The sequence below is a fragment of the Pongo abelii genome, chromosome 5, assembly GCF_028885655.2.
Source record: "Pongo abelii isolate AG06213 chromosome 5, NHGRI_mPonAbe1-v2.0_pri, whole genome shotgun sequence".
Lineage (NCBI taxonomy): Eukaryota > Metazoa > Chordata > Mammalia > Primates > Hominidae > Pongo > Pongo abelii.
This window is the reverse complement of record NC_071990.2, coordinates 45,723,631-45,742,912: the sequence shown is the minus strand read 5'-3', so window position 1 is coordinate 45,742,912 and position 19,282 is coordinate 45,723,631. Positions and strand designations below refer to the sequence as shown.

At 39.0% G+C, this 19,282-nt stretch overlaps 1 protein-coding gene across 8 annotated transcripts in view; it reads right to left on the bottom strand.

Moving 5' to 3' along the window:
* RUNX2 (RUNX family transcription factor 2) overlaps positions 1-19,282 on the bottom strand; it is a 339,669-nt gene that overhangs the window by 169,553 nt on the left and 150,834 nt on the right. For 5 of the 8 annotated variants that reach the window (XR_008526192.2, XR_002915377.3, XM_009241929.4 and 2 more), the window contains exon 6: positions 5,243-5,416. The exons of the other annotated variants lie outside the window; for them this stretch is intronic. Coding sequence is in view for 3 of the 5 variants with exons in the window: in XM_009241929.4 (XP_009240204.4) it covers positions 5,243-5,416 (174 nt within the window). In the remaining 2 variants the exon portion in view is untranslated. The remainder of the gene's footprint in view (positions 1-5,242; positions 5,417-19,282) is intronic. 8 annotated transcript variants of the gene reach the window in all.

The window sequence follows — 19,282 nt, the reverse complement described above, 5'->3', positions numbered from 1 at the left end:
TTCTCCTGAGTGAAGGGCAAATAGGGGTCTGAACCAAGGAAAAAAATGTCCTATGCACTTCCTTCCAGCGTTTACATGCAGGGAAAATCAACTTTCATTGACTGCTTAGAAAAACAACCAAGACTCAAAAGAACCAAGAGCTGCTTTTAAAGGAGAAAGGAAATCATGAAAGGGAACGCTGCAACCTAGGAAGAATCATGAGAAGGGAAGCCCCTTGGGTGTCTGCAAAAGCAGTTTTACAAGCTACTGTAGGAGTGAGAATGTCGAGTCTCTTCTTTCTTAGCATCTTCTTTTCTCCACCCAACTGCTTCTCTGAGCTCCCCAGCCCCACTCCACCTTATCCTCCCTGAGTCTTCCCCACATCCGTAAATGGCACCACCATCCTCCAATTGCCCAGGTCAAAACTCTGAAGTCCTGTTTTCCCCTCACTATCAGCAAGAGTTGTGAACTCTCTATTAAAAAAAAGAGAGTATTCAGAATCCTTCAGTGTCCTTCACTGCTACCACCATTTACTCTCTCGAGCTACTGTAGCAGCTTCCTGAACATAATTCTGCTTCTTTTTTTAGCCCCTTATGGTCCCCTCAAACAGCATCCAAACAGGTTTTATTATGCATGTAAATGACATAATGTCATTCCCTTGCTTCACATCCCCCACTACACTGGTACCCCACTGCAATCAGAACTAAACCCAAGCCACTATTGTGGCCCCCAAGACTCCCCATAATCTAGGCTTTGCATGAGTTTCCTACTGCCTGAAATGTCATTCCTCACAGATCTTCAAACCTTTTCAAAGGACCTTTTCTCAACTTTCCAATCAAAATTAGCTCCTTCCCTCTCCGAGTTGTTACCTAGCAATTATCCTATTTCATTTTCTCAAAGCATTCATTATTATCAGACATTATCTTATATGTATGCTTATTTACCTATTTATTGACTATATCTGACACTAAAATATAAGCTCCTTGTGAGCAGAAGCTGTGTCTCTCTCACTCACTTGCATCAACGCCTAGCAGATAATAAGCACTCATTAAGTATTTTTTGAATGAGTGAAAAACAGAATAGCAGCACAACCCCCACCCTAAAAGTGAGATGAATGTCCCAATCCACCAAACCCAAGGGCCTGAATCAGCATTAGTTTTTAGGTGTAGCGGACCCATCTAGAGGATAATGAGTTTAAAGATATCTTAAGCGATATATCCCAACATCATATCCTTACTCTACTGCTATCGCCGCTTTCTGAATCAAAAGAAGTGAACATTTGTGACAGACTAGGTGTTTCCTGGCACCTAGAGACAAGCAGCAGATGTCTGAATGATAAGACGTCTAGTGGAAACAACTTCCCCAGGAAGCTGTGGGGAGGCCCTGGGCCTTCAGCTGAACATCAGCCATTAAAGACTTCCACAAAATATCACCATCAGACAAGCACTGCAAAGATAACAGGGAGGGAATACAGAATCAGACTGAAGTTAGGTGGAAACCACTTTAGTTAGGTTCTAGCCACCACATGGCTAGAACTTTTGGTCCTAGGACCTGCAAGAGACACTGGAAAAGGCTAACTATGAAACACTAAATGCTTATGACTTCCTCAATTTATGATTGCTAATTTCACTTCACTCTTCTGGGAGTTTAAAGACGTCTTCTGCCTTTTATGTTGGCAAGTGGGAGAACTAGAGGGGACTATATAACCATGATCATTATCTACAGTTTTGGGGTAAGAGCTTGAGATATCAAGAGTAGCAAGCCAATCTCAGAGAGGTAACTGGGACCTTCCTGTTACAAATGTCTTGTCCAAAGGATTACATGAACTAAAATGCAGATACGGCATATTGCAAAGAAGTTACAAAATCCACTACAGGCAAGAATTTAAATTTAGTCATGCAGTTACATTGACCCTAAACTGGAATAAAACCAAACAGTGTAACTATGTAAATATTTTATTGAAATGTGATTTAAGCTGCTGCCCATCACTGGGGAACAGTGACATCCTGGGACAGGAAATTAGAAAGAAGAGTTAATGCTACTAAGACAGATATGATATCCTCTCAACCCTTATTGCACCGATTGCGTCTCACCTGAACTTTCAATAATTCACATTTAATGAGACACTGCCACTGGGCTAGTCACAAAAGAAAATAAATCCCTGTAATAAATCCCTCAAAGAATGTACAATCTAGCAGGGCAGAAAAGGTGAATACACAGTATCCTTAAAAGAAGGCAATCTTAACTAAAGCTTAGAGGGTGGATACACTGCCTTTGGATGAAGGTTCCAGAACTTTTTCCTGAAGAAGATAACATAGTGGCCTTGGAGGATAGGTGGAATCTTGTCAGCAGACAGAGACTACCATAGATGGGCTGGCTGAGTAAAGGGGTACAGAGAGAAGCACGTGTACTCAGGAATGGTATTACAGTTGGGGCACAGTATGTGGTATGCCAGGGCTGGGGAGGATAACTATCTCTTCAACTATAACTAAGAACAGCGCTTTTCTTCTCTCTCCATATTACCTAACACCCAGTTTGCTACATGTGGTAGGCCCCAAATCATACTTATTGAATAAACAAAGAAGTCAATCCAGAGATTAAAAAATTAAACATATTCAATTCATTTTCACATTGCTGCTGCTCCAGATGTTCCTGGGCTTTCCTTTAAAAATTGGGTCACAATAGAACACTGCATCTCCTTGGTTATGGACAGATACAGGCATTCTCCCACTCATAATATGGGAACATTTAAAGAAAGCTCACATGGCCAAGAGTGGTTAGGGTGACAAGTATGTATGTGGACATCTGGAAATTTGGAAAGTTTGAGAAAAGTTGTTGGGTCCAATACCTAGTGGATGTTGAAAAAAAAAGAACACTGGTCTATAAATCAATTCTATTACTACTATAATCCCAAAATGAAGAGCACTAATACTCATAAAAATTCCAAGAAGCTATCAGTACCTAGAAATTAACTTGTTTTATATTTTCATTTTCAGAAATATATCCAGTGAATGTGCTCCCTGCCCTGCCAGTAACTTGCTGTGCAACTGCAGACAAGAAGCAGTTGCTTCTTGAGCCCCCTAACAGGGAAGAGGATGAAGAGAAGCTGACAACTGGAGGAGGGCCAGGCCTGTGGAGGTGGCCACACTCTCGATCTGCTCAGATGCATTTGTGGCACAGGCAAGCCCCACACCTCCTCTGAGCCTCACTCTCTGCACGCCTATCTGCTAGGCGGGGATGCTGCTAAAACATAGATCCTCTTCACAATTTTTCCAGCCATTGGTTTCACAATATCTAAGGTATCTTTAGGTTCTAAAATGTTCTCTGGATCTATTTTAGGATCTCATCTTTAGATTTAAGGACAAAGCCTTGAGAGAAGCATCTTCTTAAGTGAATCTGGCAACACACAGTCTCCAAAGGCCATTTCTAAAGCATTAGTCATTAACGGCATAAATAGCAAACAAATAATGATCAGAATACAGGAATCAAACATTTAAAAAGCCAGTGGTTGCCAAATCATAGAACATATATTTATATATATTTTATTAGTCATCATAAATCCATTACAAATCATATATAAACACTTATATATATATGTGTATATATATACATTTGCTTCTACAAACACACACACACACACACACACACAGTCTAAGGATTACTATAAAGACAAAAGGAAAGCTATTTTATGCCTTAATGAATAATCTAAAGTCTACTACTTTATTTTTTTTTACATATATTTAGGGGGTATAAGTATGGATTTCTTATATGCATATAGTGCATAGAGGTGAAATCTGGGCTTTCAGTGCACCCATAACCCAAACAGCAATCATTGTACCCAATGGGTCATTTTTCAACCCTCACCCCCCCCCCACTCTCCCCCCTTTTGTAGTCTCTAAGTCCACTGCTTTAAATGCAGTAGCACCCATAGCTACAAGCTTCAAATTCACAAGTTAGTGTGAATTTTACTCTTGCATTTTTATCAAGGACATATGTCTAGTGAACACATTGACCTTTCAATCCCACATATCAATGATTAAAGTTTTATATAGTCTAAAACATGGCCATTCTTCAAAGAGCAATAATGTTCTTCCTTAATGCAGATATCTGGTTATCTTTAGTGTTAAGATGTTTGATTTTTATAATTCTATATTATTTTTTAAAATATACACTCATGCAAACTCATACATTCAGACTAAAATATATATACTCCCAGAAACTGAAACCTACTCTAAGTAACTATCCAAGAATACATTTACATAATATGGGCCGAAGAGAAGAAGAGAGAGGACATTCTGTTTATAAACAATTATGTTTTGAGACCATTAAGAACATTCGAGCCTAACTACTATAAACAAAAATCTAACCATAAAAAAGATCCATGTTGAGGGCTTATTACACATTTTGTTTTGACTTACTTTCCCTCTATTCTAGTCCACCTCTACCAATGATAGCAATTAGATGACATGTAAACTTCCTTTCAGCTCTCAATACTTTTATCTGCAAATTAAAGATTTATAATAATTAATACACTCTCTTGTCATCATGACCTAAAAGCATTCAAACTAGTCTTTAAATAAATCTGTTTTTGCACAAGTGGGGCAAAAAGAAAAGAGTTGGGGGTCTTAATGCACCAAATGTGAATGATTAGTCTGTAATGTAATGCCGATGTTAATTTCTCAGAAGAAAGGTAAAGTAAGTAGCTGACTAGAATTTATAAAGAGAAATGTCTAATGGAGAACCAGAGCTAAATGTAAATCAGAAGTGAATTCTATGTGCCCGATGAGCCACTCATTGACCTTGCCTTATAACTACCAATCAAGGCTTCCTGTTCGCCCTGGGCAATTTTCAAGCAGACTTAATGAAATAGTTATACATGTAAGAAATGTAAGCCCAAATCTGAGGGTAACACTAATTTTCTAATAGTAAGGGTGTGATGTTATCCCCTGCACCACCTGGATACAATATAGAAATGTATAATAAACATTCTCCCAAAGTGCATTATTACCGTTCCACCAGGGTGTAGACTGAGATTGCTGCAGAGTAGAGCATTAGTAGAAATATCCCCCAAAATGTTATCCCCAAGTTATTGAATGTTATTTTTTTAATCAAAAAGAAGAAATCAGTGTCTTCAAGTCTTGATTCTTTAATAATAAGCCGCTTCACAGCTCCAGGAGTTTTGAAGTGAACACATCTCCTCTGGTAGCCCCTCACCCCCAGCCTGCCAGCGTCTATGCAAGTGAAACCTATGAGTCTGTCTTACCTGTAATCTGACTCTGTCCTTGTGGATTAAAAGGACTTGGTGCAGAGTTCAGGGAGGGCCGTGGGTTCTGAGGCGGGACACCTACTCTCATACTGGGATGAGGAATGCGCCCTAAATCACTGAGGCGGTCAGAGAACAAACTAGGTTTAGAGTCATCAAGCTTCTGTCTGTGCCCTGGAAATAGCAAATCATAAAATAAAAGCATATTAATTAGCTGAACAATTGACCATGCTAAATAGATATGTGAACATACAAACTGGGAGTTTAAGCCAAGGAATTATCAATATTAATATTTATAATGACTTGTCTACATAATGCCTTCCATTTCAAATTGCTTTATAAGCGGTATCTGGTGGCCAGCATTCCTAGCTCTGTTTTATAAATGGAGAGCTGAGGTCTCAGAGGACAACTTGGAGTCAAGCATCAATAGAGAGGCAGGATACTAGACACCTTCTCTGGCCCTCTCAGTAAAAAAAAAAAAAAAACAGGAGAGATGTGTATTGGGGGTGTTTGCTTGTTTCATGATGGAGGAAATCCCCTCTGAAAGTTCAGAGAGTCCATGCGTGTTAGCCACAATGTCACAAAGCTGGAGCAGAGACACAGACAAACACGTTTGTCAAAGGGAAATTTCCACGATGACCATAGTGACTTTTCTTTAATGTTACAACTACTCTTTACTAAGACTCTTTTCTGGAAAATTAAAACTAAAACCTAAACCCCTTTAAGAAGTAAAAAAACAGAAATGTAAGCAGGGAAACTCAAATTCTCAAGAGGAATCTGGATATTTTGTGATATGCCAAAGCTGGAATGTGTATAATAAACTCTGTTAAATCAGAGAGAATGCTTTTTTATTTTAAATCCACTACTGTGGTTTTGGAAAAGAAGCTGAAATATACTCTTTAAGTAAACATGCGACTGTGACAATCCATTATTTGGGGGGTGGGGGGAAGCCTTTCTATCTCTCTTCTAGTTTATTCAAGTCTAAAAGCTAAGGAAATTCTGGGTGTTAGAGAAATGCGCAAAATTAAAATAAACCAAGGTACTAAGACTTCTTAAAAATCATCAAATCATTCTTAACAAAAGACATACTAGTGTCTTGGTGCAAGTATAACAGAAAAGCATCTGAATCTGGGTGTAACATAGTAGAGTAAATCTATAGGGTGGTGCTATTGGGGACAAATGCAATGCTAATAGAGAAACAGAAATGGACTGTGGATTCCTTCCTCCAGATTCTGTGCCAGTGAGGCCCTAGGGTGCTGCCCCAACATTATTGTTATCAGTTACTATTAAGTAACATTATAGTTATCAGTTACTATTAAGTAACTGAAGCTGATTCGAGGAAGAGCCACCAAGATGATGACGGGATTAAGAGTTTGCCCCTTGAATAGAAACTAAGGGAATTAGAATATTATCCATAAAAGAAAAAAACCTTGAAGAAGGTTTATGAAAAGCCTTCAAGCCTGGGAGTTTTTCACTACTCTATAGGTAGCGCAAACGCCTTAGCTTCCACTTAATACAGAACAAGAGGAATGTATCAGGATAGGGTTAAATTGAACATTAGAATTTCCCAACTATAAGCTGTCTTCGTAAGACAAATTCCTTATTTTATTTGCCCCAAAATGTATTTTCCTGTCTCCTTTTTCATTGCCTACCCAGCCCAAAGAAAACAGATAGGAAGCCAAGGCTTGGTAATATGAGTGTAGCTGTCTCCACGGCCAAACATGTTCCAACTAGGCCCATTAACTGAAATGCACCCACCACCCTATTTCCTGCCAGTGCAAGTTTTTGGGCATCTGCTATAACAGAGGGACTAGACCTAGCAGAAAAATGAACAGGAAAAATTAGAGAAACTCATTGTTAATGGTTGTTTTCCCCACCATTACTGTTTTGTATCCAGATTACAAATAGATTTTAGATCCCTAGAGGACTTTTAGAGATGACCCAAAACAGCTCCTAGACCCTGGCAAGTAAGGTGTTCACCTATGAAGTGACTGAGGCACACAGAGGTAGAACAACTAGCTTATGGTCCTCGGCTGCCGACTAGCTCAGCCTTGACAAGGATATAGCCCTCGGCCAAGTTGACTGAGCTTTCCATTCATCATGTGGCACCATCAATGCTGGTATTCTAGCTTTCTCTTCCCTTCCTCTTCCAGCTGCTATGGAGGACTGAAAATATCCAGATCATATAGAGTGAAACACCTAAGAACTAAGCCCAGTGAGGTGCCGAGGTGCCAAGGCTGGCTTTCAACATAAGCAGAAGTAGCAACAAGGATTCAATTACAAAGTTAATAATTCACCCATTACCCTAAACAAATGGCTGTAGCCTAACTCACCAAACTTCCATCAATACATCTTGCTGGGTCTAACTGGTTTCACAATTAGGGAATTATATAGTACTTTTCACAGATCCATAGAGTCTGTTCCTCACACTCACACACACACACACATGCACACACACAGTATTGGTGTGGTGTTGATACAGCTGTAAACATTAACAAGAAAGCTTACGGAATTGTCCCTGGAAGTTATTTTTCTTAATAGGCCATATTTTTGGAATGGCAGGTTCCCTGAGGGCTGAGGGGAGGGCTACATGATCTTGCATGGTTCCTTTATACACTAGGACTTTACGTGGGCCATGGGTCACAAGAAAATTTAATAAGCTTTGCCTCTGCTTTCTATAGCCTTTTCATTAGGTTTTCCTAGAGGCTGTATGAGATGTGAGCTCAGACTGTACATGTGTGAGTACATTTTTACTTTCTCTTAGCCCAGCGCTTTCAGGAGTAATAAGAGGTTGCAGGCAAAAATAAAGGACATAGGCTAGGACTGGTAAGTGTGAAAAATTTTAAAGCAGGTGAAATTTTAAAACCCTCCATGATCTTTTGGAAATTATCTTCAAAGAGCGCTTCCAAGTATCTACAGGCACCCTAGAATAATTCAGGAAACATTTATCTGCAGATGCACACATACAAAAACATATGCATTTTTCTTTGTAGATATCTGCCCCTTCACAGCCACCACTACAACCACAACAAAATGCACTCTTCATAATGTATGAAGTACATTGAAGAACAAAGTACACTGAAGAGCAAAAGCCAAACAAGTTCTTCACATTTCAACTATGACAAATACCTGTTACCACTAAACCACATCAGGGTAACACTCGAATGATGGGCTGAAAGAAGGTGTACTTAAATCCCCAGCACCCAAGCAATTCCTTCAGAAATCAAGAACATGGAAGACCAAGGACACACTGACTAAGTCAAGGACAGGGTACTCTGTCATAGTGCAGTGAGGACTAAACCTCATCCAAAGGGCCAACGAGTGATGTTCCAAACAGGAGGAGAGTATGAAGAATGGAAAACTCCTGCATTATACTTGAGACTCTATGTAAAAATGCTCAGTCCTGGATCCCTTCTCTAGCTGAACTTTCTCCCTGAATCCTTCCATCGTTGCTGAATAAGAAAATTCCCTAGGGAGCTTTGAAACATGGATGTCCAGGCCCCATATCAGATCAATCAAATCAGAATTTCTGATAGTGGGACCTGGGGAAAAGGTCTCTTTTATTCAAGAGTTCACCACATGATCCAATGGGCAGCCAGGATTGAGAACCACTGCCCAAGGTGATCTCAATCTCATGCACTAAATACTACCTATTTATACCAATGACTCCCCCTTTTCTGGTTAAGCCCTGACCTCTGTCTATAGTTCCAGGTTTGTGTGTTCCACTGCCTACTTGACATCTTCCCTGGGATGTCAAGGCATCTTAAATGCAGTATATTCAAAACAGAATTTTTTATTCTCCCCTCCAAAAAAAATCCTATTTCTCTCTAATAGTCCCCCATCTCAGTAAATGGCACTAGCCACTCAGTTTCCTAAGCCAAAAGCCTAGACATTTTCCTTGATTTCTCCTTATCTCTCACTCTCCACATTCAATCCATTACCGAGTCCTGTCATTTCTATCTGAATGCTGTATCTCAAATCAATTCAGTTCTCTCCATTTCTACTGATATAACCTTGGCCTAAGACTCTAGCATTTCTCTCTGGGCAGCTGAAAATTTGTCTCCTTTTCAGTTTCCCATCTAAAGAGCTTTCCATATTCCTGAAGTGCTCTCCTCTGATTCCTTGTAGGGCCCACTCTTTCTTACCCCTTAGACCTCAGAATGAACACCAACTCCTATGAGAGGCCTTGTCTGCCTCCCATAACCAAAATAGGTTCCCACCCTCTTGAACACACCCTCTCTTTATTTTCTTTATGGCAGTCATCACAATCTATAATTATCTTGTGTATTTATTTTTGTCTCTCCTGTAAGACTGTAAGTCTCATGAGAATGAGCCCTCTGTCTTGTTTACAGCTATAATCTCACAGCCTAGTTCAGTGCCTGCTACACAGTGGGTGCTCAGTAAATATTTATGCAATAAGTGAATGAATGAATATTCTCCTCTTTTAGATAAATTCCTTGAGTGAAAGAAAATTTTCTGGTCCAGGATATCATATTATATATATCATATTCTTTCCCCAAAAACGTTCTTCTTGTTTGACAATCTAGTGACTCTAGTGGGCAAAACCTTTCTCTAGAGACAAGCCCTTATTAGTGCTTCCTACAAAATTTTACTGAAGGACATTCATTTAAGTGAAAACTTGCTTTCTTTCTGGAAAACCCTATTTGCTTTCACTGTAATTCTTAAGCATTGTTGAAAGTCACTGGGAATCAGAGAGATGAAAAGGGCAATAGAAATCATTTAGACTCTAAAGTTTAGAGTAACGTGCTTCTTTTATGGATGAGGACCCTGAGTCCCTGAGAGGGGACATGCCTTACCCAAAGTCATATAGTTAGTGGCAGGACCAGACTCAGTTTTCCTGATTGCTGGTCTGGGGCTGTTTTCTCTCCCATTGCCAACCAGCTTATTTCAGCTCATAATAGTTCAGCAGCAGTCATTCAGGGGAAATCATGATCAAAAATCAATTTAAAATTAAAAACAAAAAAGTGGTTTCCAGAAAAGATTTCTTTCAAAAAGTTGAGTGTGTTTAGCTGAATATGACTTTTGTTGCAATAAATTCAGGGGCACAAGAAGAAAGCATAATCAAAAGGTCACAGCATTCACACATCCTTAGAGCAAAGACAAATGAGAAACAGTTAAGTCCCTAAGCCATAGTCTAGCGAATCACCCCATTGTGCCCTACCCACAATGAAAGTTAGTAATACTACCATTATAACTTCTGCTTTCAAAAATCACACATCTGAAACTGGCACACGAAGACTCTGAAAATGGGGTCTGTGAACTATGAAAGTAAACTTGACTCTGTGTGATGTGACCCATTTTGCCCATTTTTATGAAAGTTGATTGAGAAACATTTAACAACTTCGGAGAGCTACGTGGCTCCCCAGCCAGAACCTTACATTCTCTGTACTATATCCACAACCTGATGCACTGCACCAGTCAGCACACCCTGAAGAATGTCAAAATGCACTTACAAAAAACAAGGCACTTTTCATGAAGAGTGTGCCATGTGATGCCCAGTCTACCCTAATGTGGCACAGCAGAGTCATTTTGCTGATCACTAGGGCATGATGTTTGGCAGCTCATCTTTTTGGAGTAGTATTTTAACTTGATTTTAAAAATTTCCTAGGTATCTACTTGTATCCTAAGTATCATGAAAACATAATTTTTAAATAAAATAAAGTTTAAAAGAAGATCTGTAATAGAGCATCAATAAGGAATCAGTACCATGTCCATATTTGGGTAAGTTAGCACAGCTAATGTGTACTGGTTATCTACTACATGCAAGCCTCACTAGGTATTGTGAGGAGGAGAGGATAGAAAAATATACAAGATAATATCCTTGCCCTCAAGGAGTTCACAGTCTAGTGGGGAAGAAAGCAATTAAATATAACTGAAGAAAGGCTGTGGTGAGGGCAATCACTAAAATGCCATGATTGCGGATCAGTTGAGAAAATCTGAATATGAACTGTTTTTAAATATTAAGGAAGTGGTACTTTCTGTGATTATGTAGAAAAATGTCCTTCTTATTTAGAAGGGCTAACATATAGTTAGGGGTTAAATATCATGACGTCCAGTATTTGCTTTAAACTATTTGGGCAAAATAGTAGGTGAGGAAATATGCCAAAAAATAAATAAAAGGTGATGGGTAGATAGGATTGTGTTCAATATAATCTCTATTTTTATGTTTGAAATTTTTCATAATAAAAAATTTAAAAAGCATTGAAGTATTATAGGAAGTACAGGGGAGCAATTGATTTTGACTAAGGAGAAAGAGGAAACCCTCACTGACAAGATCATGATGCCTGTCCTTGAAGGTTGACTAGGATTTTGATAAGCAGAGAAGGAACAAGGAAAATTAGCTGGAAGAAAAATGATGAAAACCTGATAATAAATATCTTGTGAGACAAGATGATGCTAAATATATATATATACACACACACACACACACACACACACATACATATACATGCACACATATATATACACATATCTATACATGTGTGTGATATCAATCTAAACAGATGCACACCATTCTTCAAACCACTGTATAACTCTAGTCTTACTACTATACATTAATTTTTCTAAGTTGTGCAGTACCTATGGGAATCTGCCCTTTAAAGACAGCTCTCAGCCAGGCACAGTGGCTCACACCTGTAATCCCAACACTTTGGGAGGCCGAGGCGAGCGGATCACCTGAGGTCGGGAGTTCGAGACCAGCCTGACCAACATGGAGAAACCCCGTCTCTACTAAAAATATGAAATTAGCCAGGCGTGATGGCACATGCCTGTAATCCCAGCTACTCGGGAGGCTGAGGCAGGAGAATCGCTTGAACCCAGGAGGCAGAGGTTGCAGTGAGCCGAGATCACGCCACTGCACTCCAGCCTGGGCAACAAGTGCGACACTCCGTCTCAAAAAAGAAAAAAAAAAAGAAAGAAAAGAAAGGAGAAAGACAGCTCTCTTAATGAATAAAACCATACTTTGGCAGTCCATGAGCCTCATCCACCATGCATTCAGACTTCACTGGAAGAGAGGGGTGACTGGGGAGACATGAGCTAATTTTGCTGTCACCAAGTATGTGATTGAATAAAGTCTGGTCCAATACTCTAGGGCTCAAGCCACAGGATGTAACAGTTTCAGAATGTTGTGACAGTGATCCCTGGAGTAAAAAGGAAGAGAGGAGAGGACTTGCATCGGAATTACTATTTCTCAGAGAAAATTGGTTATATGTCCACAGAGCTGCTATTCCACAGCAGTTTTGGAAAAAAATAACGAGATCCTTCACTTCTAATCTATCCTAAAAGTGCTACATGAAGGAGTGTGTTTGTAGGGAAGCGTTAGGGAACAGGTTGACTAATTTTAAAGTCATGATTGCATTCCACATGTAATTGTTGCATTTCTACTGCTAAGGATGAGCCTTACTGTATCTTAGTGAGTTCAGTCGATGGTTTCCAGCAAAAGCAATAGCACAAGGAAGATTACACAGACTCAAGTACATTCTTAGGAAAGCCACGCAAAGTTCTCATCCACATACTTTATTATAACTGTTGAGGCTCTAGATTTAAAAACTTTGATTTTCTGCATTCCTACATACATGTAAAAATGAAGATACTACGGAGAAAAGTGAAAGTCTGCTCCTCTGTTTACTTTCAGATGACTACATTTCACTGGTGGTTTGTGAATGTCTAGAAATCAAAGACCTATACTCCTGTAATGTTTAGTCAAGCCCTTTGCCCCTCCCTTCCTCCTCAAACCATCCCAACCAGCTTCTCTTCTGATTTCCTTATTTTCATCATCATCATTTTCTAGTCTCTCAGACTCAAAATCCAGCTTAGGCATATCTTTGTCACCTCCTTTCCTAGACCCCCATCATCCACTCCAGCCCATTTCTATAGTTTCTTCAGGAATGGGCCTCTACTAGAACCCTCCTAACCTCTGGCCTGTGGCTAATACAACTGAGGAGCAGCCTGGCATATTTGGAAGGGCACAAAAATGGAACCCTGTTGGTCTTAGTTTCCTCATCTACCAAAAAATGAAGAGTTAGTTTCCATAATTTCTGAAATTCTTTCTGCCCCCAAATCCTAAATTCACATCACTTACCTACTTAAAACCTTTCAATTGTCTTCCATTGTCTATTGAATTAAATAGAGCCCCCTGAGCCCAGCAAACAAGGACCTGGAAAATATGGTCGCAACATGCGTTGTCACTCTCATTTCCAATGGCTACAACTGTACTGCTCCCAGCCTGTGCTCTACTCACACTGGTCTATCGACAGTCCAAATACACCCTGTGCCTTTGCTCAAGCTGTCCCCTCCACTTGGAACACCCTCTCCGCATCAACTCTGTTTGGCAAAATCCCTTCCAAGCTCAACTTGGTCATCAGATTGTTCTGGTGTTTCCTGTCTCGAGAGCCTTGATGATCCCTCTGATTTATATCCCAGCAAGCTGACAGCAGCTACAACTATGTTTTGTCTACTACATGTGGTTATGCTTATGTGCAGTAGGCATCCAGTAAGCATTCACTTACTATGAATTGACATAAAGTATTTATACAAAATTTCAAACTCTAATATTTTAGATTTTCCTAGACTTGACTGAGAACCCCTTAAGGATGGGTGTCACGTTTTATGTCTAGCACAAACTTGGAGCCTAGGTACAGAGAAGTCACACAACAAATGATTGTTGAATTAATAAATCAGAACATGGATAAATTTAAAATTATCTGTACTTTTGTCCAGTAAAGACAAAGAGGACAGAAAGAAAAAAAAAAAAAAAAAAGCTGGTTATTGGGAAACATTTCCCACAGTAAAATTGATGAGTCTATAATCTTTGCTGGGAAAGGCTGCTGAGTCATCTTTTTCCCTAAGAGTGCACTGTCTGATTCAGGTCAGAAACTATTTCTGGACTAGAATAATGAAATGGGCTAAGAAACTGTCTTCATGTTTAAGGCCTCTAGCCCTTTGAGCCGCTGGAAATTAATAGCCATGCAATATGACACAGGATAGCTCATGAGTAGAGACAGCCCTAGAGCAATGTTAGTGTGTGGCTTCAGACACAGGACCACAGATCATAAACAAATCTGCTTCCAGAAGATTCTTCTCTGATGGCATTTCAAAAATGAGCTAACAGAGCTTCTCTCTAAGGGCCCTTCTTAATATATAAACCAATTTCTAAAGGAAAAAAATCATAATCACTACCACATATCTTCAAGAGTCCCCTTTTAGCTCTTAAACAGAGTCAGGCATGTAGGATTCGGTGTTTATCAAGAGAGAAGAGAGGAAGAACAATTTCACCCAAGAGAGGTCTGAAGCCTTTCCAGTCTCTTGGGTGAAACATAATTATGGGAAGAAAAATATAATCTACTCAAGAGACATAATTATATGGTTAAGCCATAGACTCCATAGAAGTATTCTAGGGACTCCATTTCATAGAAAAAATGTTAAAAGCTGAATTTGCCTTCTTTTAATACTAAAAGGCACCCATTTAGACCAGTGACATAAAGTTCACTATCTCAATCTCATATGTAGTGATTTTTAAATACAATTAGATGTGTGTGAGAGAGAAGTGAAGGCCTGCTCCTTTCAAAATTTAGGCTTCTAAGGGTTGAAGAATTCGAGATCTTTGAATAAATTCATAAATAAATAAAAGAATTGTACGATGTTACTTTGAATGTCTATAAATGCAAGTTCCTTTATAACTTTTAGGTTTTAGGCTGTGGCGAATCACAACAATCAAAGCATACAGTGTCTGGGAGAAAGGACAGTTATCAGGCTACACCAATATCAGTCACACTTCAGGAAATAAATTATAATAAACACGTGCTTACAGTACAATCCCTTTTCTTCAGATAATGGACTAAAAAAACTTGAGACGTCTGAAGAAAAAGAAACTTTATAGGAGGTAGGAAGCAAGAAAGGATTAAAATTTTTTTTAAAAAGATCGGATGAAAGCATCATGGAAATATACAAGACGAGAAGTAATACTTTTTGCAGGCAGGAAAAAAAGAGCTAACCGGGAATCCGGCTAACTTCGCCGTAGCTCCTCTCCCATGTCCTAATACACCTCTAACCTACTATGCTTCATTACAAATCTACTGATATTTTCTCATTTCAGACCTACTACTCAAATTTGTCTGCCTGTTGTTTCCAAGTGATTCTTCCATCCCTCCTTACTCCAATTCAAAGTAAAATTATATGAATTAGGATTTTTCAGAGTTGAAAGAGAATATAGATTTCATCAGACCAGGTTCTCCGTTTTAGAAAAATAATTAATGCCCAGAAAAATACCGAGACTAGCTTTGAAGTCATGGAACTAGGCAGCGACACTGGGAGGCAGTCCCCTAAACTGCCTGAGCCCCCTCTTTCCTATACCAGGCTGCCACTGAGGGAAAGAAGAAGAAAACGTGGAGCAAAGAGACCAGAAGGACACATTAAGAAAAAGTGCAGAAGCTTACTTCAAAGATGTTATTACATTATGCCCAGTCTCTCTGACTCCATTTTATCACTTGTTCTCCTACTAATTACAACTGAACATCCACACCATCCTGGACCATGTGAATCTTTATCGCTCCCTTGACTTTATGGGAAATGAACAAAAAAATCTCTTTCTCTATGTCTACACTTCCAAACCTTAGTAAAACTTGAGTGTTTTAGTTCCAAAAACATTTTCTTTGCCTTCTTTTTCTGTAACATGTTCACACATACCACAGTTTTTTGTGTTTCGAGCACTTATAGAGACCCCACTGAGAGATGCAAAGATTTTTTTAGCCGTAACATTTTTAGCAATGGAAATAGCAGTTTTCGTAGTTGAACAAAAAGCATCACTGTTTATTTGCCAATCCAGCTAAACATGGATGGCATTATTCTTCAAAGAGTGCAGTGACAACTAGCCTACAAACAGACTGTCACGCAATTCCTGGATCCTGGCTCAATTTCCTTAGCATGCGATCCTTTCTGTTTCTCTTTCATTATTAAGGTTTTGTGCATATTTTATGTGAGACAGAGAGTGAGACAGAGACAGAGAAACAGAGAGACAGAGTGTTTTAAGCAAAAAGAAACACTACACAGATGTAATTAAAAAGGCAATGGGCTCCTCTCTTGACATTCACTGCTGCAGCAGCAGAACATCATTCTCAATTTTCTCATTTCTGTAACAGGAAGAAAATGTTAAAAAGTAATAACCAAAGAAAAAGTCAGCCAGCTCCCACAGCCTGGTCTTGCTGTGCTGAATGGCAGAGAAGATCACAGAGGAAGAAAAAAGAAAAAGACAGAAAAAAGGAGGGGGAGAATTTCTTGCTCAAACTGGACCTAGTCCAGCTGGCAAGAAGAGGTGGTTTTCTTAACGCCTGCAAAACCTGATTACTTTTTTTAAAGGAATGAAGAAGAAGGAGATGTAAACACGGCCATTAAAACAGATTTAAGGTACTTAGTTTTAATCTAGTCTAAGACCTTTTCAATTGTATGCTGCTCTGCAATTCTCTGCTTGCTAGACATTAATACAGTGCATAAGCACATGTCAGTGTCTTCTAACCAGTGAACGCTTTCAGCTGAGCTCTGTGGTTACCCTCTCAGGTCAGGCATGGAAGGAACAGCAGCTTAAGCAATAATGGATGCATGTCTGTTACGTGCTATGTCTGTCAGAAGTCTGTTTTATGACATTAAAGGACTATTGTGTTTATATCTACACAACAGGTCTTAAACAGATTGTTTAAACATGATTAAACAAGAGACTCTTTGAAATAACCCCCCTAATAAAATTCAGATGGGTAAAGAACTGAAAAATGCAGTCAACAATATTTTGAAAAATCATTTCTCTCTAAGCTGCAAGGGTAACATGATATAAACTCCAAAATAAAACAGTTTTTACAAGTTAAACTCAAAGGATTACCTCATATATCAGCACCGCTTTCCAATGGAATAGCGTTTATCCACCTATCCATCCACCCTTTCTTAATGCTGTTGCACAAGTTGCTAGTCTTGATAGACAGATAATTGCTTTACTCAGCCAGGTGTAATGAAGGGGAGTCTATTGTGTTAATCCCAGTATTCTTACCTTCTGTGAACTCTGCATAAGGAACTGAAAACTCTACCTCTTCATTTCAGAACTACTGGAGTTTACTCACATTCAAATCTGTTAAAGTGTTCTTACATTCCACTCTGTCACTAAAGGTGCCAAGTATTTTGAGTAGGATCAAGTTATTGTTATATAAAAAGGAATCAAATGTAGTGTTAAATGGAGTTAGAAGATAGCAAGTTTTACTCTTCTTTTCAAGGCACAACAGATTTTTTTAAAGTGTATTATTCTCAAGCCAAAGGAAGCAGGTTGGTGTGGGTTAATATTAAAAAAAATCCTTCCAGTGATTACATTTAAAACCTTTTTTTGTTTTTCAAAAGCAAGTGTAGTGTTAGTTTTGTGGATATCTGCCTGCTGGCTACGTGCTGAATTATTTCATCAATAATGACAGTTTGGCAAAATGTTTTTCTTTGGTCCATATGAAATATATTCCCTTTTCCATACATATGTACATATATGTGGTTATACATTTATATTATCTCTATTATATGCATACATATGTGTACAGAGAGGAATGATCCAGCCAGAGGAACAGCGTTACTACTAACATTAGTTCCATGTCTCTATCCAGGTAATTAGGGATACCATCCTCTCAAGGCCCCACATGCTTTATACTCTGCCCCATGACATCACAAACACTTTTGATCACAAACATACCTTTCTTTGCAATAGAAACATACCTTTCTTTGCAATAGGAAGTTCTCATCCTTCAGCCTAATTAGATGCCTTCATTTTAGTTCAAAATGATACATACTGAAGAACCTATGAAGCTCACTGGAAAAGAAGCAATGCAATCTGGAAGAATGGGATAATCCCTGAAAGAACATTATCATTTAATTCTTTCTCTTCTGGGTCCTATCTCTTTCACGGACCTTTCATTGAGAATGTTCTCAGGAATGGCATTCTTTCTGCTCAGAAGACGGGCTCTTCTAAAGATTTAACTTGCCTAATGTCTCAACAAATCCTACTAACAACCCTTGCAATTCAACACAGAAAGTCTGTCCTATTGCGGGCACCTGTAATCTCAGCTACTCAGGAGGCTGAGGCAGGAGAATAGCTTGAACCCAGGAGGTGGAGGTTGCAGTGAGCTGAGATGGCGCCACTGCACTCCAGCCTGGGCGACAGAGAGAGACTCCATCTTAAAATAAAAAGAAAAGAAAAGAAAAAAAAAAGTCTGTCCTATGGAATTGATGACTGCCCAAAATGCAGTATGAAAGAGAACATGTGACAGAAAGGAGACATGGGTTCTGCTACTAATAGCAAGTGTGAACTTCTCAGGTACAGAATTTTCTCATCTGTAAAATAACAGGTAACCTAATTTGCAATCCTAAGAATCAATAATGCTATGGATTCCTCACCTGTCACTATGAGTTCTACAAATACACACACACACACACATTTACACACAATTAGTGAACTTAATGGAATAGTTAAAAGACCAAGGCAACGTCTGATTAAAAAGGAGAATCTCATATCTAATTCTGGGCCTGACTATACAAGGAGCAGGAAAACTTGGGAGTCTATTCCTAGCTCTGCTACTAAGTTAGTTGTGAGGGTGTAGGCAAATAATCTATCATCTCTATGACTCAATTTCCTCCTATGACTCAACTTCCTCATCTGTCAGAAAAAAACAAAGTATCTACAACACAGGGATGTCGTCAGGACAAAATGTAATAAGAGGTGAAAATGTCCTACACAGGTAAAACCACTATGCAAATTGACACTTATCAATTAAAATGTCCTAAGCACTATTATGTTTCATGAACTATGCTAAACTAGGGGGCTCAGGGTATACTGGAGGCATCATAAAAACAAATAATTACAGCAGTGTGATAAATAATATAATTAAAGTATGAAAAGGAAACCAAAGAGGAACCAAAGATTAAATACTTGACTTTCAAGAGCAGTCAGGAAGGGCTCCCAGAGGAAACAGCGTTGGAGTAGACTTAAAGAATGAGTAGAATTTA